Raw genomic sequence first — 25,696 nt, 5'->3', positions numbered from 1 at the left:
CTACACGGCATTTTGTGCTGAGGCGAGATGCATTTTCTGGCATGCGGACACTGGCTGAGCTACCCACAGGATACAATATGACAAAGATTCCTGATCTTAAGGCAGGGGAGAAGCTTGAATGTACTAAGCTTTAGTTAAGCTCCTAGGAGGGTCTTTTTGTCAAATGGAGACATAGGCATGGAAAAGTTGGCTGCTTGACTGATTTCGGGATGGTCCAGGGCACCAACAAGTTCGTCACCAAGTTGGTGTCGCCCCAAGTTCGCGCCAAGTTCGGCATACAATTTTAAGCTAAAAGTTCTTGCCCAGCGACTATTCCCAGCCCCCCCATCACTATGCACCCCCCCATATATTTTACTATTACTCTATGCATAGTTATCCTATTTACAATCCACTTGTTGCACCAGACAGAGCGCTTCCTAGGCTATAAAATGATGCCTGTTTTGATCTATTTTTAGCACCCTAGAACCTGGTGTACCATGCTTCAGCGTCTAGGACCGAATTCACCCTTGTTGTCATGCTCCTTATAATCCCATCGATCTTCTCTTGATCTAGGCCATTCCAGACCTTCACAATTGCATCTATAAATGCGTCGATGGCCTCCTGAGACTTCCCAACCTCCGAAAGGTGAGGGTATTGTGCTAGAAGTTCCGCTTTTAGCATAGCCCAAACATGCTTAATAGGGTTGAGATCCGGTGAGTACGGTGGCCAATCCATGAGAGGAATTCCTCGCTTAATGAACCAATCTTTCACAGTATTAGTGGTATGAATTGAGACATTGTCCTGCATAAAAATCAGCCCCGGAGACCAACAACAAGGTAGTTGATCCTCGAGAACCTCGAGATAGGAGCGAGTGGTATACTCATAATTCTTTGTAGTCTCATCTCGTCGCATAATATATAAATCTGACCTTCCACCAATCCAGATAGCAGCCCAGCACATAATAGAGATATCCTTGCCCTTTTTACGCGGCTCAATTTTGTCGATATCATATTTCTGGGTTGGTGTTCGAAAGACCCATGTTGGGTGGGCCCCGCGGCCTCGTTCGAGAGAGCACTCATCACTGAATATAACTCTCCCCCAGTCGTTCTCATCCCAGTCTTTATGCTCAGTTGTGAAGGTAAGACGCTTTCTAGCGTGTTCAGGCTTAAGGAGAGGCTTTTTCGCGGCTATCCACTTCTTAATTCCACTCTTAGCAAGGATACGACTCACAACTGACTTCTTCATAGGCACTGTGAGTTCTCTCATGATCCTACGATAGGTCCACTTCGGATTGAGTCGCGCAAGGTGCAGGAGTTGTCTCTCCTGCCTAGGAGTATAGGAAAGAGGTCTTCCGGAGCGTTTCTGTGAGACATGATCGACTCTTTTCTCGATCAATTTAATGGTTGAACGGACGGTGGAGCGCGGCTGAGCGAGCGTGGTTGATATCTTAGAATATGAGGCCCCGGCGAGGCGCATTCCATATATAGTTGCTCTCTGAGTGGGAGTGAGGTCTTTACCTCGTCGGATATTGCTAGATATCTCTCCTAGAGGCCGTCGTGGAGTACTCATGGTGGTTGGAAAGTTGTAAGGTTGAAGACGCGTGAACGCGAACATGCAAAAAACGCGTCGCGGGGCGAGAACTTAGCGCCCGGTACTGTACATACGTACAGGTAGTATGGGGAACACCATATAACCATTGTATACCTTACTGATGCACTTGCACCAGCTTCTATTGCTAACTATCACTCCTTCCTCGGCTGTAGCGAGGCTGCGCAAGGCTGACCTTGTATAGATTTTCATGGTGTTGATGATATCTCATCCCAGACTAGTCATTCCCTTGATTTGGCCTGTTTCTCGCCTCTCCTGAAACCTCCTTGTGGAAGCTCTCCTTCCTCTTCTCTCGACCTAAATTTGGCGGGGTAGTGGAAAGAGGAAGCTCGTACTCGGAGGTGATAGAAGGCTCTAGACATATATCGGCCTGCGGCTTAGGCGAGGGTTCTCTTCGTGGCCTAGGTCGTTCCGCGGTGGTTGGTGTCCTTATGCTGAGACCGACAGCGACGTCTATAGGGCTGAAGTGCCTAAACTATAGGTGTTAGGGGCCTAAATTATAGGGTGTGAGGGGCCTAGAGACCCCTATTACATAATTAGCCGAAGTTGGTGCGGCACCAACTTGGTGCCGAACTTGGTGCCCCGAACCATTCCGACTGATTTGATGATCATTCTGCAATACCTCGGGTATTGGCGAGAGAGGCGACACGGGTGATACCGCCGGCTCTGCGCATCAAGGGTGAGGACAGGCGTCGCCGTAGGCCTGTGGAAGCGGGCGTAATGCAGAATTTGCTTTCTGCGATACTGCAAATCCAGGAGGCATTAGATACATAAATCATTGCAGAAATTCGCGTATAGAGGATGCATATATTTGGTGAGTGATGGAACATAGAGTGCATTGACTTCTATCCTTGCGTTCAAGAAGGAAACCCTGTCACTGTAGAAAACATGGAAAACTCGTCCAAGATGGACTGCCATGTCTCATCACTCCAGAGGTCCATCACTGTCTCTGGCTGGGTTTGTAAACTTCCGGTCCCCCTCGCTGCTTCTGTGTGCTCGCCGAAGCTGATTGACTCGTTAGGTTTCCTGACCCTCAACGCACCGAAAGCAGTCATGAGATCCGAAACGGAGCATCTTGTAACACACGGCGCGATAGTAGAACTCATTGGGACATGACAATCTGTGCCGTTTTCGCTTTGATGCCCCGACTTTTGGTGCAACACTATCAAGGCCCCAATACCCCGAGAGAAGAATGCCCAGACATCTCTCTGCTCTAAACTCATGGCATCTCCTGTCTGCGTGAGCCCATCTCCAAATGTCTTTTGGGCATGCTGTAGACGACCAATCAAATTTGCTTCTTGCTTCGCAATCGAGCTGTCCCAGCCTGCCATGGATGGCAGGCGGGCGACAATCAGGAGTACAATGAGTGCATATGAGAATAGAGTAAAACATCCTGCAGGAAGATCTTTTACAACCTCTTTTGGAATACTGAAGAGATACTCCAAAAAATCGCGAGATGAACTCAATAAATTCCAGAGGTGGAAGGTGTACGCATTAGACTCGGCTGCAGTCACAGGCTCACGATACAATGCAACCTCGTAGACTGTTATTCGCAAGGCTTTCAGTTCCGCCAGTAGCGCATCTTGTAGTTCAGTCAGCAGAGGCTCTATGTCAATGTCGACAGAGGACCCTTGGCCAGCAAGCAGGTAAAATGACGAGTCTTCTCACTTACAATTTTCCTGCAGCGATGAGACATACTTTGCTTCTAGTTCAGCTACCCGGTCCTCAAAAGTATTCATGGCCATCTGAATGGCCGTGTCACATTGACATCGCATGAAGGTTTGATCATGATAGGAGAACTTCTCGCTGATGTGTTGTGCTAAAGATTTAGCTTCGACTAAAATTACCAGGGATATGTCTGAGGGAAACTCCTGCTTCTCTTTGAGAATTAGACAGCAACGCTCAACCCAGTCGGTGTACTTCATGGCTAATTCCTTGCGAGTCATTGCCATTCTGATATCGTAAGCATAGTTGAAGGTACGCCAGAAGGATGTGACTTACGTAGATGAAAGATAAAAGCAACCCAGAAGCGTACGGATCTCATTTGTCGTCCTTTGACATTGGGTTGGCAGCATACCGTTCTGCGTAGTCATGCTACAAGTATTGCTGCCGATTGTCTGATCTCGATGGGCGGGACATCTGTCAAGGTCAAGGTCTGTGACGAGTCCCAGCGCCATGTGAAGAAGCATGGATGTCTGCTTGGTGTTTGGATTGAATTGGTAATGAACCCAGGTCAGGTATACAAGCAACGCTTGCAATAGTTCAAGGCTTCGTTCATTATTCACCAAAACACGCTCACATAGAATCTTCTTCAGTTCAGCCCCTAGTCTCTTTTGAAGTAAGTTGTCGTCCCTAGCAGATGTTGCAGCTATGGCCAGAAAAAGAACCGGAGAAGTTCTGCGTAAAGTAGTTGCATCAATGCGCTGGTCGACTATCACAAATGGGAGATATTTGGAATGGATCTGTTTGAAAGTTTCGAGGAGCACTTCGGCCATGGCTGATGTTAGAAGTTCGCTGCCAGCTACTTCGCATTGCAGAGTCCCTTCCTCGGTGGATGGGACACATCGCGTCGGCTTCAGGGCCGGTGTTTCGGTGTTATTAGCCACGGTCGGTGGTGGTGACAGAAGGACGTCCGCTTGCCCAGCATCGCGGCGCTGGGAGCTAAGTAACGCAGTGAGGCTGTTGACTTTCTCTTCCAGGGATTTGAGTCTCCTGTCATTCAGTCAGACGGTGAACTTGTTCAAGACGAGTCAATCAAAGAAAAAAAAACACTACAGGAAAGCATGGACTCGAAGAAAGAATGGTGCCGATAGAGACCAGCTTCCTCGCAATGTGCGATCGAGTACAAGGGTGTCGCAGACCGTTGCCAGATTCTGAAAACAGACGTGGATCCGAAGGCATTTCCCGTAGTCCGATTCACATGGCAGTCCATGCCGGAAGGGTTCGTCTGCAGAAGCCATATGAAACAACACTCCTTCAGTTTGCATGCCAAAGGCTCAAACACACGAGCATGATAAGTCATCCGAATGAGAATGAACATACGTTGATGGCTTTTTCTTTTGGCTTCGTACTGCTTCCCCGAGAAGAACACAATCGCGTCTCAGCCTCCTGCAACGTTCGCAGCCACTCTGCGCAGCACTGAAGCAACATTTCACCTTGGCTTTTGCGCACCGCGTGCATGCTCGTCGCTTCGCCCGATGGTTTTCCGGTTCGCTCATGACAGCAGCAGTGTGATGGCTGCTCTCGGAATGTGGAAGACAACGGAGTGTCCAGGTACAGGAAACCAAGGGGCGGAGGACGGCTTGAACATATGCGGCGCCGTCTTCGACACGGGAACGGGGTGGACATTCTCCCGGCTCTCTGCAGGTAAACCAATCATGTCAATCATCTCTTCATTCAAATTCTGGATCTCCTTCGCTGCACTCGCTTCACCTGCCCATTCCAGGAAAATAACCGGGCAACTTGCCCCCGTTGGCCGATACCATGCTGGACCTTCTGCTAAAATGGACGTCCTCCGTCTCCGTACAGCATTCTCTTTACTCTTGCAGCACAAGGCCTATATCGCTCTGTGCCCACTTTCAGACCACGATGCCGTTCCCGTGTCCATAATGGCACCTGGAAATTGCTCTGATGATAGTCGACGCCTGAAAAATGCTAATGCTACCACTGACAACTCTCCTTTGGCGTGTTTACAGTTTACCCACCATGGACCTGGTGTCTTTGAGAGATAAAACGTTGATATACCCTGCTTCGCCTTCAGTACCCCTTTATTCGTTCCACTAACCAGTATTTATTCCCTTCGACTGCTCTTGGCCTTCTCGTTGCGAAGCCGTTCGTCTTTCCTTGCTTGCTCGTTTTCGTTTAAGAAAATGCCGCCCAAAGCTATGGTCTGGCTCAATAAACAACGCCCACACGCCCAAACGGCTGATTTGGTTCCTGATGCCAACGTCGACCCTGTCCAAACGAGTCAAGCAACTACGGATGCCACAAGCCCAGACAGTGATCACTATTTGACTGGCTCAAGGCTTTATCTTGTCATTGCCGGGATAGGTCTGGCAATCTACCTATTTGCTCTTGATATTTCGGTCGTCGCGACGGTATGACTGCTCTCCAATCTCATCTTACGTGGTCGCTCCCCCGTCACTGAGTTCTATTGCAGGCCATTCCCTATATCACAGCACGATTCAACTCTACCACAGATATCGGCTGGTACGGCGCTGCTTACCCTCTGTGCATGTGTTCATTGCAACCCATGGCTGGAAAACTGTACACCAATCTTTCTCTGAAATGGACCTTTTTCGGCTTCACGAGCATTTTCCTATTTGGCTCCGTGCTTTGCGGTACAGCCGTCAGTTCCCTGGTGAGCCTTAACACTGTGTTTCTCTGACAAGTCTTATTCACTAACGTACCTCAGATGTTTATTCTCGGCAGAGCCGTTTCCGGTGCTGGAGCAGCTGGAATCTTCTCTGGGGGACTCTCCATCCTCGCTGTTGTCGCTCCCCTTTCCCAACGGCCTCTATACACATCTGCACTAGGCTCTCTGTTTGGGGTTGCTACCATCACCGGACCAATTATCGGAGGTGCATTGACAACGGAGGCGTCCTGGAGATGGTGCTTTTACATCAACCTTCCTGTCGGAGCAGTGACACTGCTCGCACTGGCGTTGCTCTTCAGACCACCCGAAAGAGCGTCAGACAAGATGCCTCTCATACAGAAGGTACGGCAGATTGATATTGTCGGGTGCGCAATATTCATACCAACAATTGTTATGATTCTTCTGGCACTGCAATGGGGCGGTCAAAAGTATCCCTGGAAATCGGCCACGGTGATAGGACTATTCTGCGGCTCCGCCGGCCTCGCCGCTATATTCCTCCTCTGGGAACACCACCAAGGCGACAAAGCCATGATTCCCTTCTCGATCCTGCTACAGCGCTCAATCCTTCTCAGCTGTCTATTCAGTGCTTTGATGTTTGGTGCCTACCTACTCAACAACTACTATATACCTGAGTGGTTTCAAGTCGTCAAAGGCGCCAGTCCGCTTCACAGTGGTGTCATGACACTGCCCATGGTGTGTACCCAGATCGTGGCTTCGATTTCGGCAGGTTTACTCAGTAAGTGTATCTAACTGCGCCTGAAGGTCAGAACGCTAATTGGCATCCGTCGTCAGTCAACCGTACGGGTTACTATAACCCTTGGTTCTTCATTGGTCTTGGCTTCATGGCTATCGCCTCCGGGCTTTATACTACGCTCACCACGTCGACTCCGCATGCTAAATGGATCACATACATAGTGTTCGCAGGCATTGGCGGTACCGCATTGCAGGCGCCGCTTCTCTCCGTCCAAGCAAGCCTAGCCTCGTCTCCGCGGTTGATTCCTATAGGCTTATCCACCACAACATTCTTCCAGTATTTCGGAGGTTCGGTTTTTCAGAGCATTGGATTAGCAATCTTCCAGAATCAGCTGGTGAAATCTCTCAAGCAGCATGCAGGTCTCAGGACCGAGCAGCTGCAAGCACTACTGAGTGCTGGGACCGGCCATGCCCGAAAGGTGACGGAGACCAGCTTTCCTGAGAAGCTAGAGTCGGTTCTGTGGTCTTATAACAAGGCGATAACTACTGTATTTGTGAGAGCCCTTCATCACCGCCACGCGATGCTCTCGGCTTTTGTGTGAACACGAACTGACATTTGGGTCATTTCGGTAGTATGCTTCTGTGGCAGCTACAATTTTAGGATTCGCCCTCGCATTTGGTATTGAATGGAAGGATATCAGGGACAAACCTAAGGAGGGAGCGAGGCTTGAAGGTACCACGAGATTGTCCTCTGAGAATGTCAGTGACAGTCCAGAAAAGGTCACTCAACAAGGTATGTGAGGCTCTCACAGTCCATCCATGCCCCTTTCGAGCGCAGACGCAATCGCAATGCTACCTGGGTGACGAGCTTTGTTCAACTGTGTGAACTACTCCTAGTTGCATAGCATTCAGAGAGACCAAGAAGGACGGAGAGCAAGCAACATTTATGGTGGGAGACGAAAAGTTTCAGTATGACAACGAGAGGTGGTAGAGTTAAGGTTTGCCCCATTACCAGAGGTTGTCTAGAAGCAAGTGAACTCTTGGGACCACCAAAACAGTGACTGATGTCGAAATTCAAAAGTATATCATATAAAGCGATAGATTTCCTTCCGCAATCGACCATAGGTTGTGGAGAACAGGGCTTCCCGTCCGCTCAGCCGTACTTAAGCCACAAGCCGATCAGTTAGTACTACCGTGGGTGACCAGGTGGGAATCCTGATTGTTGATTGTTTTTGCCTTTTTTGCCTTTTTTATTCGTGATTGTTTGTTTCCTTGCATTAAGGTCGGAGCAGCTTTGAAGCTGCGAACTGTTGTTGACTTGCGACCTCGATTATTGAACAGAATGTGAGGTGGAGATTGCAAAAACCATACCTGTTGTACTTTGGGTTTGCAGATCATGTCCATTGCAAGATCCAGACATCCCATAGGCGTCGGACTCCTTTCTTTTTCGGATATTCTGAGAATATCAAAGGCTCTTTGCAGAAATTTACAGCAGTTGGGACCCGTATCTGGTCACCGTCATCCATTCTTCAATATTTTTGGGACTTGAAGGATGGTAAGCACTGATCCATCTTCTTGCCTCCTTGTTCCTCTCCTGGTCCTCCACACTGTCCCGCCATAGCCTCCACCATGCGCTGAAACTTTTCCTGAAAGTAAAGGTGGTGGGATCCTCGCTGGTCGAACCTCGAGGCAATGTCTTGTCCACGTCAATGAATGCCGACGCCCCTTCTATCCATTGCTCGACGGTAATCGGTCGGAACGAAGCCTTGATCCCGTTCACTTTCTCGAATGCTTTCGCAATCTCAGGAAACGTAACATGGTATGGCGCCGCGGAAACGAACTTGCCAACGGCCTCTTCGGCATTTTCCAGTATCCACTTGATCCTCAGACCGTAGTTTTCCAGGGGTATCAGCGGAATGACGCTGTCTTCCGCCATGGGCACAGCGAAGGTTACGCCATCATCATCTTTGATGGGCCTCAGTATGCTATTCAACATCGACGCATATACCCCACCAGTCAGGATCGTCCACGGCAACCTTTCCGTTGGCTGATTTGTGAGCCAGTTGCTCAGTCTTGCTGCTACTATGTTGTGGCTGTTCCGATAATCCTCGACGAAGTTGTGTTGTGCATATCGATCGGGAGCTCCTGGGTAAATGAACAATTTCAAGCCGCTTTGGATGGCTATTTCGTATGCTCGGAATGTCCAGAAGTATTCCGCCGGTTCGCCTATTCCAAAGCTGTCAAAATTGACATAGGCCACATCCTGCTCGTTGAAAGCGGCTCGCAAGCCTTCCTCTGTGGTGTAAGAACCTTGTACAAGCTTGACACCATACAAGGTCGCGATTTCAGTGGCATTCTTGGATTTGTTGTCTCTCGTAAGTACCGTGGTCACATATTTCTCACTCGATGCCAAGGCTGCAGTATTGATTAGATGGCCTGAAGGTCGTTACGGAGAAAGGATAAGTGTACGATACCTTTGACAACGCTCAACCCCTGTGAGCCAGTTCCCCCAAATACAACAACTCTGATTCTTTCTGTCGGCTTAAAGAATGTCATTTAGTCACGTCAGTATCCAGATTCGAGGAACACAGGCACAGCTTCGATCTCAGAGAATATCGAATTACGCAAACTTTCGCCTTGAGAATAAACGCTTGCTCCCTTAAAGTCTGCTTCCATCCATTATATCTCGACAGCGAAACCCTGATGACCGATAAGTAATCATCATAACATTGCTGACTGATGAAAGAGGAAGTTCACTAATCTTGACTCCAGGTACCGTCAGACTTCATACTAGGGATTCGAAACGTTCTTCCTTCAAAACTGCGCTTTGGGACATTGGGACAGTGGCTGGATTCGCCATGCTCATCTCATTGTTCGAGCTCTGTGTGATCAGGGTAAGACTCTGCAGATGGAACAAATCAGCCTTGTGAGTGCGCTTCTGCATACGAAACAGAATGCGACACGAGGTGGGCCAGAGCAAGCTGGGGTTGCTGTTGCGCTCGAGTAAGGTAGAGGGAGTGCGTAAAAGATGCCCCTAGAACACACCGCCGTAGGTAGTCGGTGAAGAAGTAGCAAGGCTGCCCGTTTGCCCGGCCACATTTATGTCACAAGCCGATCAGTTAGTACTGCCATGGATAACCAGGGATGGTTGATTGTTTTGGCCCATGCTTCCATCGCTTCCTTGTCAAACAATCTGTAGGTTGATATATTATGCATCAACAATTCCTTTCGCAATCGACCACAGGTTGTGGAGAACAGGGCTTCCCGTCCGCTCAGCCGTACTTAAGCCACAAGCCGATCAGTTAGTACTACCGTGGGTGACCAGGTGGGAATCCTGATTGTTGATTGTTTTTGCCTTTTTTTGTGATTGTTTGTGTGGTGGTGAGAGGTGGAACATTTCTAAGGGCTTCGTTTTTTGCATGTGGCTGTGGGGTTACGCTAACCGATAGAGGAAACACGAGGAAGCAAAATCTCTCGAGTCCGGGCATCGGGTTCTATCGTCTGGAGGGAGAAATTTGTGGCAGCGCTGACTCTTCAGTCCAACGCCTCGAGATATTGTTAAAGATGGCAGGTATTTTCTGCAGAGATGCTGTCAAAGATGTGTGGCATTTCCCGTAGAGCCAGCGAGGCTCGTCAAGCAAGGAGTCACATCTTGGATAATGAAAGGGGGGTCCACAAAGATCATAGCTTGGGCGAAACCTTAGTACTTCGGTAGCTCTAGCCGCTGAAGAGTGAAGGGTGCCATGTTCCGCTGTGTCAGACGGTTGCTTCGTAATGATCGCTAGACCTATAGCGACGATGATTCGGCCAGGTTTACTTGCGGATTTGCTTTGATTCGAAAAACTTGTACTCGTATTCGGAAGTGCAACTTGCCGTCAGGCTGACCAAGATCATCGCTGACATGTAGTCATACAAACATGGGATGAACTGGGATCAAGCGTGAGTTCGGCATCTTGTATTTTCTTCCTGCTGCAGTGCCGGTCTCACAACAGTGAGTCTGTTGTAGCACCCAAGATGCGTACCAGATCCGCGGGAACGGAGATTTGGTGCGACGTAGTGGAGATTCTCGACAGGAAGGGTCTGGCCGAGGAACAGCGAAAGAGTGCGATATTCGACCGGGCTTCAAAAAGGAGAATTCCAGCGTCTGGTCTCGCAGGCGAAAAGGGCATTGCGGAATATGGCTGTCACAGTACATACCCCTGCGCCGTCTCGCTACTCCGTGTTGTAGGTAAAGTGTGGCCGGCAAACGCCAAAGACCAACGGCGTCAGGCTTTTAGAGAACATGTTCGGAGAGCTGGATCTGAAGTGAGAATAATCTACGGATACGACTAAGCAGGGCCCCCTGTCGGTGCCAATCGTTTCCATCTCGCCTCGCTTGCTTGGTGCTTGAGCTGCGCGCTAGTTCGGCCTCGGTGCCCGCCATGGCAATTTCTTCACAATTTCCACTGCCAATCACTGCTCAACCCATCACACCAGTCTTTGCCTTCTCTACCACAGTCGCCCAGGAGTCCAGCTTCGCTTAGCTTCTTTCACAGTCCTGAACGCTGGATGGGGGATGGGATAGGTCCTTTGTCGGCTTTGCCAGCCCGTTGGTCGGGAAAGCCACCACTGTGGTCGCCGCACTCCCTTGCTGCCGTGCTCACTATGCTCACTTCCGGCCCACTTGAGATACGGCCTTCATGAGTTCAGCTTTCTCTCAAGGTGAAACGTTGCTGACCACTCGACCACCATGGCCGTCGTTTTTATGACCGGCGGCCGCAGCCTGCTCATGTTTTGATATGCTGCTTCGTTCTTTCTTGCCCGTATCTCCTGTTCTTCCCAAAAGTCTCCAAAAGCCGAGGGACGTGGTTTAACGAACCTGCCACTTGCCAGCCCGCCTCTCAAGGAGCACAGCAAGACAAATTCCTAACCGCGGTGTGCAGCACAGCCTCAAACAGCAAGGGCACGAACTGGAGCAGACTCATATCACAAGACAGCCAGTGCTCGGCATCGACGTCCTTGTCTGCTACCAGCTGAACATCCGTGCACCTGGTGTCTCGGGCAGTATTGAGCACAATGACGACCTCCAGCATGGTTAAGCAGATCCATCTACAAACAGATTCCTTGGTTAGTTCACAGCCCGGCCTGGTCGTTCTCTTCTAACCATGACTAGTCCTTGATTCCGAAAAAGTATCGCGGAGAAGCCGATGATCCTCACTTTATACCCGACTCTCCATTGATTGAGAGGCAGGTTTTAACCGAACAAGAGGAGGCCGAATTGAAGCGCATGTGCTCATTAATGCTCGCCAATGTACAACACTCGGACGACATGTCGGACGACCCCCTCAAATACATCGCAGCCCAGATTCACGAAGGCAATCCACCCCCAGATAAAGTTAAACAAGTACCAAGGTCCGAGGCATCACAACGGCAAGATACAAACGTCACACAGGAGATTCTGGATCTTCATATCGACTCTGCACTCTCCTCCAAGGTTTCCCATCGCGACACCTTTTCGAGCGCAGACGATTACTCGACGCCGTTGACCAGCGCAGGATTCACACCTGTGGAGACCACACGACGATTTTCTGACACCACACGAAAGTCCGCCGTAAGTGCAAAGCGAGCCGGGAGCAGCCTGCGCAACGAGACTTTGGGAGTGATGAAGAGTCGGAAAACATCGAGCTCTGGTCTACAGAGAACGGCCGAGCTGAGTACATTGTCACCTGACGCGGATACTGTGAGACGCAACCTCCGAATTGTTCCTTCAGACTCTTCACCATTACGGACGAGAGCCGTTAAATCCATGGACGTTCCTCGCGACTCGAGGTTTTCCGCCCCAGACTTGAACAAAGAGCTGCCCCCACCTCCTCCAGAGCAAGTTCAGACAGATGATGAGGCACAGCCTCACATCAGCCGATTAATGAAGACTATCCGCAAGAAGAAGAGCCCGACTACGGAAAATAGAAGCTTTTCGACTGCATCGGCACCGTCTGGGCCCAACTTGGATTCCAACCCAGCTTCTGCCAAGGAAAAGATATCATGCACTCCAGCAGCACGACAAGCTCCCGTGCAAGTTCAGACCGAAAGTATTCCTAAAAAACGATTTCGACTTCGTTTGTTTTCACGAAGGCAAAGGCCTACCGATATCCTGGTTACTTGAGAACACTTCTTCTTTCGCCACACACTTGATCACTTTGCTCATGAAAGCGGGAAGCGCCGGCGTTCAGGATTGTACCTCATAAAATATTACCCTTCAGTTAGGGTTTTTCGATTCAGCGGGCAGCCACATTACACACGATTACACGCGCACGATTACACGCGCACGATTACACGCAAAAAGTATTTTTGTTGGGCTTTTTTATGCCAAAATGAAGTGTTTTAACAATGATCAGACTTTTTACGACCTCGGGATACGACATCAAAGATCAGCAATTTGATATTTTTTGTAAGCACATGGAGGAGAGTGTGCCTTGTCTGCCGGAAGTCGTCTTAGTTGCGGGAAGGGAGGGTGAAACGAGCCGGGTGGTGGCAGTGGAAAGAAGTGTGAAGTTTCTTCCGCGGTCGTCATAAGAGAACACAGACTATTTCCGATGCGGTAGGAGGAGCGTGAGCGAAGGTTTCAGATGCGGCGTACCGAGATTTTGACGATTCCCGAGGCAGGATCTCATCAAAGGGTGTCCATAGGTGTCTCGGATTACCGAGTCTGCAGCTTCGTCAATCATGGATCGGTCCTGTTCGTCACAAATGCACTAAACCACCCTCCCCCCTCTCTACGAATCTCTCTACGAATCTAGACGATGCTTTGGAACGGGCGTGCAGCTTACGACCGAAGAATAGCGAATGCTGGAGAGGGCGTTGGGTTGTGCTGTGCATTAACGTCTCGCTATGCACAAGAAACCATTCCCATAGTTGGGTTGGTAAAGGTCTGTGGAAACATGTACTTTGCACAACACAAGGCCAACCATCAAAGCAGACCCTAACCTCATGCTTACTCGGGATGATGTGAACTAATGTAATTTCATCCTTGGTGGCGGTGTTGCATTTTTGGTCATCTAGTGCTGCTCGACATGTCAACAGGAGTGTTGACGAGAGGTACACATTCCCACGACAATTCAACTGCTTCAGGTTGGGTTCAACTTTGTGGATCTGGTTCTCTCCGTGGTGGCCGCTCTATGTGGTTATAATGCCCTGCGTGCAAGCCTATGTCTACTCGATCCCTTCCCTGTCAGCATATTTTTGCACCCAGAACGCCGTCGCTATGCTGCATCTCATCTCTGTCAAGTCACGCATCATTCCTCTCGTTTTCTTATTACGTGCTCTCGTCGCTGGCCGTTACATTCACGTCGGCTAAGGTCCACGTAGTTGCACGGGGTGTGCAAAACCGCTACACAAGGTCTGCCACAGCGTGCAATCTCCGGCGCTACGACAACCCAGTGCATATCCCTCTCGGTCCCACCAAGAGAGGCATCCTACTGTCTCGAAGCTTGGTGATAACGACGGGCCGTCACTTCACATGACCATTCTACTGAATTGGCCGTCTCCCTCTGCGAGAGCGTCGTAGGCTTTTTGTCCTCCGGCGGTATGCTTGGCTCGCCCGGCGTTCCTGGCGCCTTCGATGGTGGCGTGCTTGCGGCCCAGGTCTTGAAGAGCCTGGACGTCTTGGTTCAGTAAGGAGAGCAGTTTCGCCATCGCCACGTCGTTGGCCTGTGCCTGCGTCGCTTCCGCCAGGGGCTGGGACGACGCCGCGCTGTCCATGGGAGTGAGAAGCGAGAGGCGCGTGATCAGAGCTTGGATGTTGCGCAGGTGTGGGAGGTGGGCGGCGTCGGGAGAGTCGGAAGTGATGGGGGCTGATTCCTGGTCGGTGAGGTACGAAGGGGGCAGGGATTCGACGAAGCTGCGCATCAGGGAGATGCGCGATTGCAGCATCTTGACGCTGTTCAGCCGAGTCGTCATGTTGGCGATCTGGTCTTGTTCCTCGGGCGTGAGGGCGTCGAGGCCGTCTTCTGCACCGCTCCCGTTGACCTCGACCGCATCTGCGCGTCTCTTCCCCTTCTTGTCGTTTGATTTCGTCTCAGATGACCCCGCCGAAGAATTTGGGCCCTTGGAGTCGTCCACCGCGGCGGCGCTGCCTGCCCCTTTGGCCACATAGTCAATTGCAATCATTTCTGTCTCGTCGGTCTCGATGCTGTAAGGTAATGGTTTGAAGCGGAGGTACGTGTTCTCTTGACCGTCGACCTGCATCGAGCCGTCGTCCTTCGGGGGTTCGGCCTCAAATGCGCTCTCGTAGACTGTCACCGGGAGTTTTCCACTTGTTGCACCGTCCGCCTCCACGGCTTCAGGGTGCAATACGAGCAGAATCGTGGTGTCACCGGAGAAGGTCATGGCTTGCTGTTGAAGACGCAGAAAGTCGGGCAGTGGGCCAGACTCCGGAGCCAGCGTGTACCATCCGACAAAGTCTAGCGCAGGGTCTTTGTGGACATCCCTGTCTGGTCTTGTTGTCAGCTCCTTTGCATCGACAGATCACGGCCTGGAAGACTCACACTGCTGAGTTCTTGACTCCATCCATAATATGTTGAACTCCCATTCTCCTTCAAGGTTCTGGACTAGATCGGTTGGATATGCATGCTCGGCTGTAATCTCTCGCCCTGTCTGTTGCCCGAGAAGTGCGCCCGCAACTGGGCCCTTCTGATTTCGCACCGAGTGTCGAGTGACATGGTCGGAGATTGTGAGGAGGACCAGGGGATGAAGAGACACGGTGAGGCCAGAATCAGAGGGTTTCGAGGATATCAGTTCGTTCTTGGGTGGTTCGGCCATGGTGTCATCAGCTTGTGTCACTGAGGTCAAGCTGAGTCGAGGTCAGTGATTATGGGCCCCCGTGGAATATGCAGACGATCTTCCTCGTCCACAATTCGCAGCCTGACGTAGATGTTTGATCTCCATGAACTGAAGAGATACCCCGAAGTTTACCCTCGGATTGGAAGCTTCGCCGAGCCAGCGTTAATTCCGATACGCGATGTATTGGCTGAAGCGTCATTTCAAGTCGTGGCAAGAAACGTGCATCAGCGTTTGTTGCCTAGGCACTGCCCTACGGAGTCGAAGTATTGAAAACAGTGCCATGTTCTGCAGACGCTGGCCAGGCTCAGTCTTCTCTTACGACACAACATCATGGATACTATAAGTGAGAACAAGGACGTCCTGTTTCCTCAGGTCTTTTCTCACCTCTCCGAGGTTGAGGCACAGCCTGCCACTGTCGTTCTGGATGAAGAACTGCTGAGGCGAGCGGAACGATCGCTTGACGCGTCAACTTCAAGAGACCTCTTATGGCGACTTCTAGCAACAGGCGAAAGGCTTCTTCAAACGTTGCAACAGGAACCCAGACCTCTTACTCGACTACTAGAACGCACTGTTTCCCTACTTCCCTTCGATGAACTGAAGAATACAATTTCCGCCGAAAAGCTCCAGGAAGGCCTGACCTCCTCTTCCATATCTGTACAGCTCTTGTGTCTGGCGTATCTGCGGAAAGCAGCCGACTCTCCAAGCGGTGCTTCATTTGTTGCCGCGAGTTCCCCACTAGTTCAATGCTTGCTGACCACATGGCTGTCGTCGGAAAACACGGAGGTTGCGGAGCGCTGTCTGGAAGCCATCGAGGCCCTCCTCGCCGTGGACAGCCATACCAGCTTTACAGTACTAGCGACAAGGGAATCTGTGGCAGAGGTGCAGGGGCAAGGCCTCCTGTGGCGACGGATATTTACAGATCCCCAGGTCTATTCAATCCTGTTTGAGTGGACGTCCCTCCGGGTTTCAAAGCGGGATGTCAAGACGAAGAAGGGGATGCAGCTTGTAACAATATCACAGGCTAGACTTTTCGACTGCATTGCAAGACTGGCGAACTACGATTGGGCTGCAATATCTACTACCACGTTACCTGCGGTTGAAGCGAAATTCGCGGACGGAGGCGCCGATGATCAGCCTTACGGTGGCTTACTACGTTATGCTGCGTCTCATATGATCGATCAACGAGATATTTTGATGGAGGTACTCAGACAAGATTTCTTCATGAAGCTTCTTGGCGTGATCCAACAAGGCAACCCTCAGAGTGTCCCTCCACGGATGTTGGAGGCTCTTCAGCACGAAGCGGGCATTGATCCTGCGAAGGTAGACGAAGAGAACGGCATGCATCTTTGAGAATGAGCTTGTCAGATCCACATTTTCGGGCCTACGGCTTGAAAAGCTGTAAAAATTCTTGGACAATACCACGTAACGACCTGGTCGGAAGAAAGTCAAGCCGTGTAGCTTGTAACATTGGAAGACGTGGAGCTCCATGATTGTCTGAAGGGTCAACGCTCTCAGTGTGGTGAATCGAGCTTGCTCCCGCCGGTTACTTTGTCCCCCTGACTATTCTGTGCAAATACTCGCAGGCATCACTGCTCATGACGAAGTATTGACATCTGTGAAATGACAGCCGGGAGATCCGTCATGTCTTCCAGGAAGAAGTCATTTTCCCGTCTAACGACTTCCATGTCCTCATTTATGTCATCGGTCCATCTATGAATGTAGACCGTCTTCATCCCAGCTTCCTTGGCCCCTCGGGTATCATAGGCATGCGCAGCGACCATGACAGCAGCCTGTGGCTTCACTTTGACCAAGTCTAGTGTTTTGCGGTAGCTTTCTGGCGAAGGCTTATACACCCCCAATAGTTCACTAGAGAACAGCATATCAAACTTCAATCCCGATGTCTTGCACAAATCGAGCTGTAACCGCGGCGTTCCGTTCGCAAAGACGAATATCTCATACCCTGCAGCTTTAAGTTTGTCGATGGCCGGAGCTACATCTGGCCAAGCTGGCATCGAATGCCACGCGGTGATACATCGGTCTTTGGTCTGTTCGTCAAACCTGATCTTATACTCTGAGTGTTTCTCAAGCAATGCATTCAGAGTCGTACGAAGCGTAATATCAATGTCTTCTGGGGGTTGTTCAGCGGCCAGTCGAGCTGCGTTGGCATCGAAATAGTCGTGGCGCCATTCTAAAGCGAGCTTCGACCTCTCGCTTTGACTGATGGATGAGGGGAACACTTGGATTGTGCCGCTGTGCCAGTCTAGACATGTTCCCATGAAATCGAAGAAGACGGCTTTGATTTTTGTGTCTGGCATCATAAATAGTGCGTGTCAGTAAGATCTCTGTCGTAAGACTATGTGACTTTGTCGAGTCAAGTTGGCAAGCGTTCAACACCCAAGTCACATCACTCCCTCACTCCCTTTATTAGTTCTGTTTGCGATACCTTGCAGACTAGGGACCGCGTATTCAGTACTGCAGATCATCCTTATTAATACGCGTATATTATGTAAAGATCTAGGTCCGGTAGATGCCAGGGTCGCAATCTCGATCCTTGTCGAAGGCAATGCACTTTGGTGTCGTCTGACTCTGTAATATGAGGGATTTAGTATCTTTTGGTTCTTTTGAGGCTGAGGAAAAATTCAGCTTCCTGATTTCAGATGGTTGAACTACGATGGTGTTCCTCGCTCGCTTCACTTTCCCTCCGCAAAACACGCATTCAAGCTCTCCAAAAAAAAGTTACGAGCATCGGAGCACCACAAGCATACACATTGTGTAAGGAAACCAGGAGTTCTGCTGGTGTACGATTTGTCGCTCTTCGTTTCGTTGTTGGTATTGTACAATTACTTCTTGCAACTTCGATATCTCCATTCGCCAGATCCTCCCTTCTTTCGGACTAAATCACATGCGCATCCGCTCCGTCGCAATCCTTACCCATGCCTGCCCACCTCAGTCGTCCTTTCTCCCGTTCTTGCTTTGCAGGATCTGGCACTCTTCGTCACTTCGCCAGCTCTCCTCGGACTAGAGCCACGCAAATACCTCCTCCTTCTCGAAAGCCCTCGTCTCTGCCGCAACGTCAGCAACGATCAATAGACCCTTCCTTGACTCCGGAACAGGCGAACAAACAATACTATGGCGCAAAACTGTTAGCTGCTGGGCAGCAGATGATATACCAGGCACCCTCGCATACCGCTCTTCTCGGTGCTTCTTGGTTTATTGCGGGGTCATGTTTTGTGACTTCGGCGGCTTTGGCCTTTGGCAATCTGTGGTTATATGACCCGGACTCGGATCTTCCAACGGTCGTCAGAGTCGGACACCGACTTGGTATAATCACATTCACAGCTGTCGGAGGCATAGCCCTCCTGCGGCCTCTGAACTTGGTCAAATCGATGAGGCTCATCAACTCCGACACCGGTGTCAAACTATTAGTACAGGTACGACGGCCTCTACCTTTCCTACGACCGAAGCAGTATATCATCGCTCCTCACGAGCTGCGTGTAGATCGCACATGGGTTCATGAGTTGGAAATACCAGAGTTCGTACAGGAGAGCGACACCACACGCAGGGGGGTGTTCTCATTTCTAGGCCGAGGTATCAGCCGAGCATTCTATTATCCTTTCGCTGCCACCAGGCAACTCATGACCTTGGAAGGAATAATAAATGCGTCTTTGAAGGAGAATGGCCCCAAAGTCAAATTTGACTCTCATGGTACGTTCTCCAATGGTGGAGAAGATATTGAAAGACTGGGGACCATTATTTTATGAGACTGATAATGAGCTTGTTGAACTCATTGTTGGACCCTACAACAGACAAGGCTGGGTATCATGTCGACACTGATCAATTTATGGACTTCAATCCCTAGGCAACCTGTGTGGTCTCAGCATCCCGTGGGATGAGGACGATGAATATGGAACAAGTTACGCAAATCATCAGAAAAGTGTGGTACGATGTCTTCGGGCGTAATCGATCATCAAGAGCCTGAATTTTACGCTTTGCAGACCGCAGCCAGGTCTTTCTGGAGTCATTGTTCGGCACAGAAGCCTTGACTTCACCAAGATCGCACTGCCTCGATCAGGCGACGAAGACTCCCGAGTTTGGTGAAGTCTTCGTTAATGGGAAGACAGCTCTTCTAGCATAAAAACCTATGGCTGAACATCCTCAGGCCGAGACATCACCAGCAATTTTGGTCGACTACTCGGTGTTCACTGCTACGAACAACATTTCCTAAGTGGCTCCCAAACCGTTTCACGGGCATGATTGATTTGCTCAGCCACCTAACCAGGTATGTCGGTCCCATCTGGAAGAGGTGGTCCAAGGTGGAGGGACTCTATCGGTACTATCCGTTTGGAGCTCTGATCTACGAAACTCCATGAAGGGAGGCTGATATTTCTTGAGATGTCATGCCGTTATCAGAAGCACCTGTCATAAAGGACGGGCGTAACAAGAGTTGCGAGTTCTTGGTAGCAACGCCATCTGTAAAACTAGTCTAATGTAAACCAGAGAAATCTTATTCCCTTAACATATCCTCACAACAATGATCCTCGCCGATGAGATTGCCTCCCGACCACTGAGACTTGCATTCTAACGAACATTGTTCAAGGGAGCTGGTGGGGCGGGTCCTTCAGCTGTAACATAAGCTCTGCTCAAACCGCCATCGACGACAAACTCGGTCGCATTGACAAAGCTACTCTCGTCACTGGCCAAGAAGAGCACAGCTTGAGCCTGCTCAACGGCCTCTCCAAAGCGACCACTCGGGAAGTGAACTTCACGTCTGTGTCTCTTGTGCACATCGTCGCCCAACCAGTCCTGCAGCAGCGGGGTGTTTAGTGGGCCGGGGCACAGGGAATTGAATCTAATGTTCTCTCGTGCGTGCACGATAGCCAGTTCCCTCGTCATGGCGAGCACAGCGCCCTTGGAAGCAGTGTAGGCGAGCTGAGGGGTTGCGGCGCCCATCAACGCCACGAAACTGGCGGTGTTGATGACACTCCCGGCGGCCTTTTTGTGTCGTCGCATACTGAGCACAGCATGCTTGCTGCCGTACCAGACACCCTTGACATTGATGGCTTGGGTGAGGTCCCAGATGGCTTCTGGCGTGTTGACGGCGTCGTCGTCCTTGGCGTGCATAATGCCCGCGTTGTTGAACATGATATCGATACCGCCGTGGGCATCTTGAGAGTCGACGGCTGCGGCCACGTCGGATTCCTTGGAAACATCACACTTGATCGTCTCCAGGCGTGGAGCGTTGGGGACGAGTTCTTTGACCTTGGCCAGGGCGCGCTCAAGTGCGGGCTCGGAAATGTCGGCCATGAGCACCGAAGCGCCCTCACGGGCAAAGAGAATGGTGGTTTCGAGACCGATGCCACCAGCGGCACCGGTGATGATAGCATTCTTGCCGGCAAGACGACCTTGACGTGATTCGGCCATGTCCGCTGGGATTTGTGATTATCGTGGATTCAACGAAATTTCGTAAACTTGTGCCTCGCGTGTCTGTACGGACTATGCCAATGACGTGTTCCTGGTAGTGTCTCTTGCCAGTCTGTCGCAATCAGCCGCTGTTCACGAGAAGATCACCTGAACGTAGGTCGGCAATCGAAGGGCGCGAGATAGAGTGTAGATAAAAGATTTGACGGTTTGCCGGGTGTGGAAACATGCATACCATAGATCCCGAACTGTGACCGCTTGGCTGGATCCCATGATCTGAGCTTTGCTTGTATAAGTAGTACGATCCGTGAGGCTACGGGAATGATATCCACCTGGAGCGGAAGCTGCTGCAGGCGCCGTTGGTGGCTTCTCGAGGCTTGGGACAGTGATATTCAGGAACGTCAATCCCCAGAGGGACGGTGCTTCTCTACATCCCGGTGTTCATATTGGCCTCGCGGAACAACGACCCTTGCTCAGGCTACCAGGCACACCCCCGGACAATAGGAGTTATAGGCAGTGTCCAGCGATTTACAGGCCCAGTTAGCCCCCGAAGTCCCCGGAATCCAATACCTAACACAGCCTTGCCACGAATTATTGCCGTGGCATCGCTTGGACTTACCAGGCCTTATCAGCCACTCACTCCACTCGCTACGTAACTTGTGGCCGTAGGGTTGTGCTTGTAACCCCGTCACCATCATCCTCGCTTCGGTACTCTCGTGCCAGTCCCCCACCTCGCAACTGCGCCTTTGTCCGTGCTCTCTTTATGTGCCAACACCAGCTTTCCGCGAAGAGAAAGCTGTTGGTGGTCCTAGAGCTTCGTACTCGGTATCCTTCACAATGGCCGGCCAGAGCAACAAAGAACTCCTGACCTTGGACGATCTGGAGACTGCTCTGGCTTCTGATACCAAGATCAAGCTCGCAGGCATTGACATAGATGGTATGACACAGCTTTCTTTGAATAGCATACGGCTGCTGACGTTGAAACAGGAATCCTTCGGGGTAAGCTGGTCTCGAAGAAGAAGTTCCTCTCGGTCGCGAAAGATGGGTTTGGATTTTGCAGTGTCGTCTTCGGTTGGGATATGCACGATCTGACTTACTTCCGGGAGTTGAAGATAAGCAATAAAGAGAATGGATACAAAGATCTGGTCGCAAAGATAGACCTCAGCAGTTACCGGCGCATCCCATGGGAGGACAACGTGCCTTTCTTCCTCGTCAGCTTCTACGATCCCGACACGAACCAACCTATCAGCGCGTGTCCCAGGAGTCTTTTGCGGACTGCGGTCCAGAAGCTACACAAGGCTGGCTATGGAGCCATGGCTGGCGCCGAGTATGAGTTCTTCACGTTCAGAGCTCCTAAAGACCCCTCGATACAATCGACTCATCTATCATCTGCAACCACAGCTCCCTACCTTCAGACCAACCCCGTCGAGGCTCTCCCACACCTCACCCAGGGCATGTTCGGTTACTCACTGACCGATCCGATCCACAACCAAGACTGGTTCTACAGCATCTTTGACGCTTGTGAAAAGTTCAAATGCAATGTCGAAGGTTGGCACACAGAGTCTGGGCCTGGGGTGTTCGAGGCTGCGCTCGAGTTTGGTGAAATTACCGAGATGGCGGACAGAGCAAGTCTCTTCAAATACGTTGTCAAGGCAATGGGCAGCAAATATGGCATCACTCCGACGTTCATGGCGAAGCCCAAGCAGGGTCTTCCGGGCAACAGCGGGCACGTACATTGTTCAATTGTCGACAAGTCGGGAAAGAATTTGTTTTACCGGGGCGAGAAGGACCCAAATCCACCGTACAAAGACCTCGAATACGTCTCAGATCTAGGTCGACAATTCCTCGCTGGACTGCTGGACGGTCTCGCCGATGTGATGCCATTGATCGCGCCGACAGTAAACTCATACAAGCGGCTGGTGGAGAATTTCTGGGCTCCAGTCACCGTCTCCTGGGGTCTAGAGCATCGAGCAGCATCAATCAGACTTATTGCACCTCCCACGGCATCAGCAAAGGCAACAAGATTTGAAATCAGAGTCTGTGGTGCTGATTCAAACCCTTCCCTGGTGCTTGCCACAATTGTTGCTCTGGGTTGGAGAGGTATCGAGAAGAAGATGGAAATCCCGCTTCCTCCTCTCAGTAAAGGGGAGGATGTTGGAGGTAGCAGCGACAAAGGCGAGAGATTGCCAAAAAACCTCAGAGACAGTACCGCAAGATTTATGGCCAAAGACAGTGTGGCCCGGGAAGTCTTCGGGGACGAATTCGTCGAACACTACGGAGGTACGAGAGAACATGAATGCAGATTATGGGATGAAGCCGTGACCGATTGGGAGGTTAGGAGGTATATCGAGACTGTTTAAGATACCCATCTGGTAATGACATTTTCATACTCGTTCCACAACGAATGTTTCTGCCGAACCTCTTACGGTTGTCACTTCCAAGTTTGCTGATCATTAGGCCGGCGGGTGAATAAACAATGAGTTCAGTTCATTCTTTCTTCATTTCCCTTTGTACCGCACCTATTCATACATACATTTATTGTTCCCCACAGAGTTCAAGGTATTTTTGGACCACTTTTCACAATGGCCGTTCAATACAGCCTTTCGAGTCGTATTTCTGGCGTGCCGGCCTATATCCTTAAACGTCTGGCCGTCCGCCCTCAATCCTCGTTGTTCATCACACATGGTGCGCTCTACCCTTTTACACTCACAAATCTAGGAAGATCTGAAAGACTCTCACAATGGCCCCAACAACCCGAGGACAGACCAAAAAGACCACAAGCAGAAACGAGAACCACGTCATTTCCGACCAGGCACTTCGCAATGGCCCGCGTCGAGGAACACGACGCTCGAAACCCACGGAACGCTACATCGACTATCAGAACAGCCTGAAAGGTCATCGCAGGTCAAAACAAGGTTCGGACACCGCTGAGGCCGTTGACAAGTTCATGATCCAACTATATGCCGAGATAGTTGGTGCTGCTGTTTCCCCCGGCGGCCCCCTGGAGCGTACTGAGATTCAAGACTTGATCCGGCAAGCAAGAACCTTGCGATTCTTTGACCTCTACCCCAAAGACATTGCTGATGAACTCAAAGGAACCCTAAAGAAGTCCAGCCTTCCCGCAAGCGAGACAAGGAGGCGGTTCATCGTGCAATCGACGATCTTCAGGTAAGCCATCCCGAAAGGCTAGTCAATTTCATGAAGTCGCCCAACCTCGTTGTGCTAAGTATCTGTTGTCACTCGCGAAGCTTTCGGGCGGCCATCCAAAGGGACAATGCCGACAGCAAAACCGAAGGACTGCCGAAATGGGGCGACGTGCTCCTCAAGATCAAAAAGTTCTCATCCAGCTTAGAGTTGGTGGCCAAGACAAGGAAGCTAGACTGGGGGAGGGCGTCGAGGGCGTCTGAAGCCGACTACGACCGCCTCATCAAATGCTGTTTCAAAGGCAACCAGCACGTTCGCAACAACATCGATCTGCACAACTTTGGCATTGGCGCAAGTGACTTGGACCAGCTTCACCATCCCACCGACCTCGTCCCTCACCATTGGGTGCTCCCCAAGAGGAAAGAGCCCGCCAGACGATGTCAATTTGAATACCAATACAACTCCGACCTCGACAAGGAGGACTTTTACGGGCGGAGGGTCCCCGGCCGCCTCAATGGAGGAGGGCGGCCGACGACTGGCGACCGTCAACTGGCGTGGCAGGTCGACATGGCCGAGTCGAGAGTGCTGGACACTTACGACTGGCCAAAGCTGTCGGATGAAGCGAACGGAGACCCGCGCTTCAATGCGCAGGGCAGATGTTACTCCTGCGACAAGACGGCGAATTGCTCCTGCACAATGTCGGACTATTACGAAAGGCACAACGGCCAACCTGACGCGTTGGTCGAACTGTTCGACACCGAGAAGCTGGGCACCGGTGTCCGTGCCCTGCAGGCGTTGAGGAAGGGTGCAATGCTGGGCGAGTACATCGGAGAGATATACCCATTGCGAGACGTGTCCCGGTACAGGACAGAGATGTATGTGTTTGGGATGGAGGTGGGCCAGAGGCGTCAAACGAAGAGGAGGAAAGGCGCCGGGCAGAACGGCGACGCCGGAGGAGGTCCTGTCAATCTGATCGTTGATCCGGCAATCTATGGCAACTGGACACGATACATCAACCACAGCTGCGAGCCAAACGCCGCGTACACATTTGCCACGATCGGCCAACGGCAGGTAATCCTGATTCAAGCGCTAAGGGACATCAACTTTGGGGAGGAGGTGACGTCGGACTACGGGGAGGGATACTTCACAAACATGAACCTCAAGTGCGTATGCGGCGCAGAGAAATGTCGGTCCAAGAGGTAATAAATAAGTCGATAGGCTACTGTTTGTACTGTGGAAAAGTACTTCGTACCCAGGGGTTGGAATTTGGTAAAAGAATGGCTTTGCTTTGCCGGCCGCGCGCGCGGTTCAACGAGGCTGAACGCCCCCTTTCGGTAGGGGCTTGGCGGGACCAATTAAGCAACGGGGAAGTGATGCTTATGTTTGGTGCTTAATGTTTCTCATGGGCGCCACCACAACTCTTCTTGCACACGGCGAAACAACGTCATCTTCATATCGACGTCCGACGAGGACTATGTCTCTCGTAACTGCAGTTGTCTCTGCTACGTAACACCTTGCCGATAGCGCTTCCCATCAGCGCGGTAAAGTTGATGGAATTACTCGATGTGTTTCGGAGAGAGGACCCTCTCCATCCCCACCGATTACAGGTAAGTGAATTTCCGCGCTCGGCTTCACGGCTTGTCCTCAGTTGCGTGCCTCGTG

At 51.0% G+C, this 25,696-nt stretch overlaps 11 protein-coding genes and 2 non-coding genes across 13 annotated transcripts; 8 read left to right on the top strand and 5 right to left on the bottom strand.

Moving 5' to 3' along the window:
* Positions 1-2,444: 2,444 nt before the first annotated feature.
* On the bottom strand, positions 2,445-4,082 carry PV08_04556 (uncharacterized protein; the record flags this gene model as incomplete). The annotated part of the gene is made up of 3 exons (XM_016378901.1): positions 2,445-3,169; positions 3,260-3,540; positions 3,589-4,082. The coding sequence occupies 3 exons, from the start codon at positions 4,080-4,082 to the stop codon at positions 2,445-2,447; spliced, it is 1,500 nt and encodes a 499-aa protein (XP_016237578.1).
* A 1,389-nt stretch (positions 4,083-5,471) lies between these two features.
* Positions 5,472-7,257, top strand: PV08_04555 (uncharacterized protein; the record flags this gene model as incomplete). Its single annotated transcript, XM_016378900.1, has 4 exons — positions 5,472-5,684; positions 5,747-5,947; positions 6,002-6,698; positions 6,755-7,257. The coding sequence occupies 4 exons, from the start codon at positions 5,472-5,474 to the stop codon at positions 7,255-7,257; spliced, it is 1,614 nt and encodes a 537-aa protein (XP_016237577.1).
* Positions 7,258-7,770: 513 nt separating this feature from the next.
* Positions 7,771-7,887, top strand: PV08_04554. The gene has a single exon (XR_001622125.1). It is a non-coding gene; the product is annotated as a 5S ribosomal RNA (ribosomal RNA).
* A 254-nt stretch (positions 7,888-8,141) lies between these two features.
* Positions 8,142-9,211, bottom strand: PV08_04553 (uncharacterized protein; the record flags this gene model as incomplete). The annotated part of the gene is made up of 2 exons (XM_016378899.1): positions 8,142-9,070; positions 9,130-9,211. 2 exons carry the CDS (start codon positions 9,209-9,211, stop codon positions 8,142-8,144), a joined length of 1,011 nt encoding a protein of 336 aa, XP_016237576.1.
* Positions 9,212-9,889: 678 nt separating this feature from the next.
* PV08_04552 lies at positions 9,890-10,006 on the top strand. The gene has a single exon (XR_001622124.1). It is a non-coding gene; the product is annotated as a 5S ribosomal RNA (ribosomal RNA).
* Positions 10,007-11,725: 1,719 nt separating this feature from the next.
* Positions 11,726-12,797, top strand: PV08_04551 (uncharacterized protein; the record flags this gene model as incomplete). The annotated part of the gene is made up of 2 exons (XM_016378898.1): positions 11,726-11,761; positions 11,808-12,797. The coding sequence occupies 2 exons, from the start codon at positions 11,726-11,728 to the stop codon at positions 12,795-12,797; spliced, it is 1,026 nt and encodes a 341-aa protein (XP_016237575.1).
* Positions 12,798-14,146: 1,349 nt separating this feature from the next.
* On the bottom strand, positions 14,147-15,451 carry PV08_04550 (uncharacterized protein; the record flags this gene model as incomplete). Its single annotated transcript, XM_016378897.1, has 2 exons — positions 14,147-15,123; positions 15,178-15,451. 2 exons carry the CDS (start codon positions 15,449-15,451, stop codon positions 14,147-14,149), a joined length of 1,251 nt encoding a protein of 416 aa, XP_016237574.1.
* Positions 15,452-15,802: 351 nt separating this feature from the next.
* On the top strand, positions 15,803-16,822 carry PV08_04549 (uncharacterized protein; the record flags this gene model as incomplete). The annotated part of the gene is made up of 1 exon (XM_016378896.1): positions 15,803-16,822. One exon carries the CDS (start codon positions 15,803-15,805, stop codon positions 16,820-16,822), a length of 1,020 nt encoding a protein of 339 aa, XP_016237573.1.
* A 236-nt stretch (positions 16,823-17,058) lies between these two features.
* On the bottom strand, positions 17,059-17,787 carry PV08_04548 (haloacid dehalogenase, type II; the record flags this gene model as incomplete). Its single annotated transcript, XM_016378895.1, has 1 exon — positions 17,059-17,787. One exon carries the CDS (start codon positions 17,785-17,787, stop codon positions 17,059-17,061), a length of 729 nt encoding a protein of 242 aa, XP_016237572.1.
* Positions 17,788-18,405: 618 nt separating this feature from the next.
* Positions 18,406-19,233, top strand: PV08_04547 (uncharacterized protein; the record flags this gene model as incomplete). Its single annotated transcript, XM_016378894.1, has 1 exon — positions 18,406-19,233. One exon carries the CDS (start codon positions 18,406-18,408, stop codon positions 19,231-19,233), a length of 828 nt encoding a protein of 275 aa, XP_016237571.1.
* Positions 19,234-20,050: 817 nt separating this feature from the next.
* On the bottom strand, positions 20,051-20,893 carry PV08_04546 (uncharacterized protein; the record flags this gene model as incomplete). Its single annotated transcript, XM_016378893.1, has 1 exon — positions 20,051-20,893. One exon carries the CDS (start codon positions 20,891-20,893, stop codon positions 20,051-20,053), a length of 843 nt encoding a protein of 280 aa, XP_016237570.1.
* An 834-nt stretch (positions 20,894-21,727) lies between these two features.
* Positions 21,728-23,250, top strand: PV08_04545 (uncharacterized protein; the record flags this gene model as incomplete). The annotated part of the gene is made up of 2 exons (XM_016378892.1): positions 21,728-21,827; positions 21,878-23,250. 2 exons carry the CDS (start codon positions 21,728-21,730, stop codon positions 23,248-23,250), a joined length of 1,473 nt encoding a protein of 490 aa, XP_016237569.1.
* Positions 23,251-23,630: 380 nt separating this feature from the next.
* Positions 23,631-25,237, top strand: PV08_04544 (uncharacterized protein; the record flags this gene model as incomplete). Its single annotated transcript, XM_016378891.1, has 2 exons — positions 23,631-24,058; positions 24,139-25,237. The coding sequence occupies 2 exons, from the start codon at positions 23,631-23,633 to the stop codon at positions 25,235-25,237; spliced, it is 1,527 nt and encodes a 508-aa protein (XP_016237568.1).
* Positions 25,238-25,696: the final 459 nt, after the last annotated feature.

The sequence above is a fragment of the Exophiala spinifera genome, assembly GCF_000836115.1.
Source record: "Exophiala spinifera strain CBS 89968 unplaced genomic scaffold supercont1.3, whole genome shotgun sequence".
Taxonomy (NCBI): domain Eukaryota; kingdom Fungi; phylum Ascomycota; class Eurotiomycetes; order Chaetothyriales; family Herpotrichiellaceae; genus Exophiala; species Exophiala spinifera.
The sequence above is the reverse complement of the archived record's forward strand: the minus strand, read 5'-3'. Positions and strand labels throughout refer to the sequence as shown.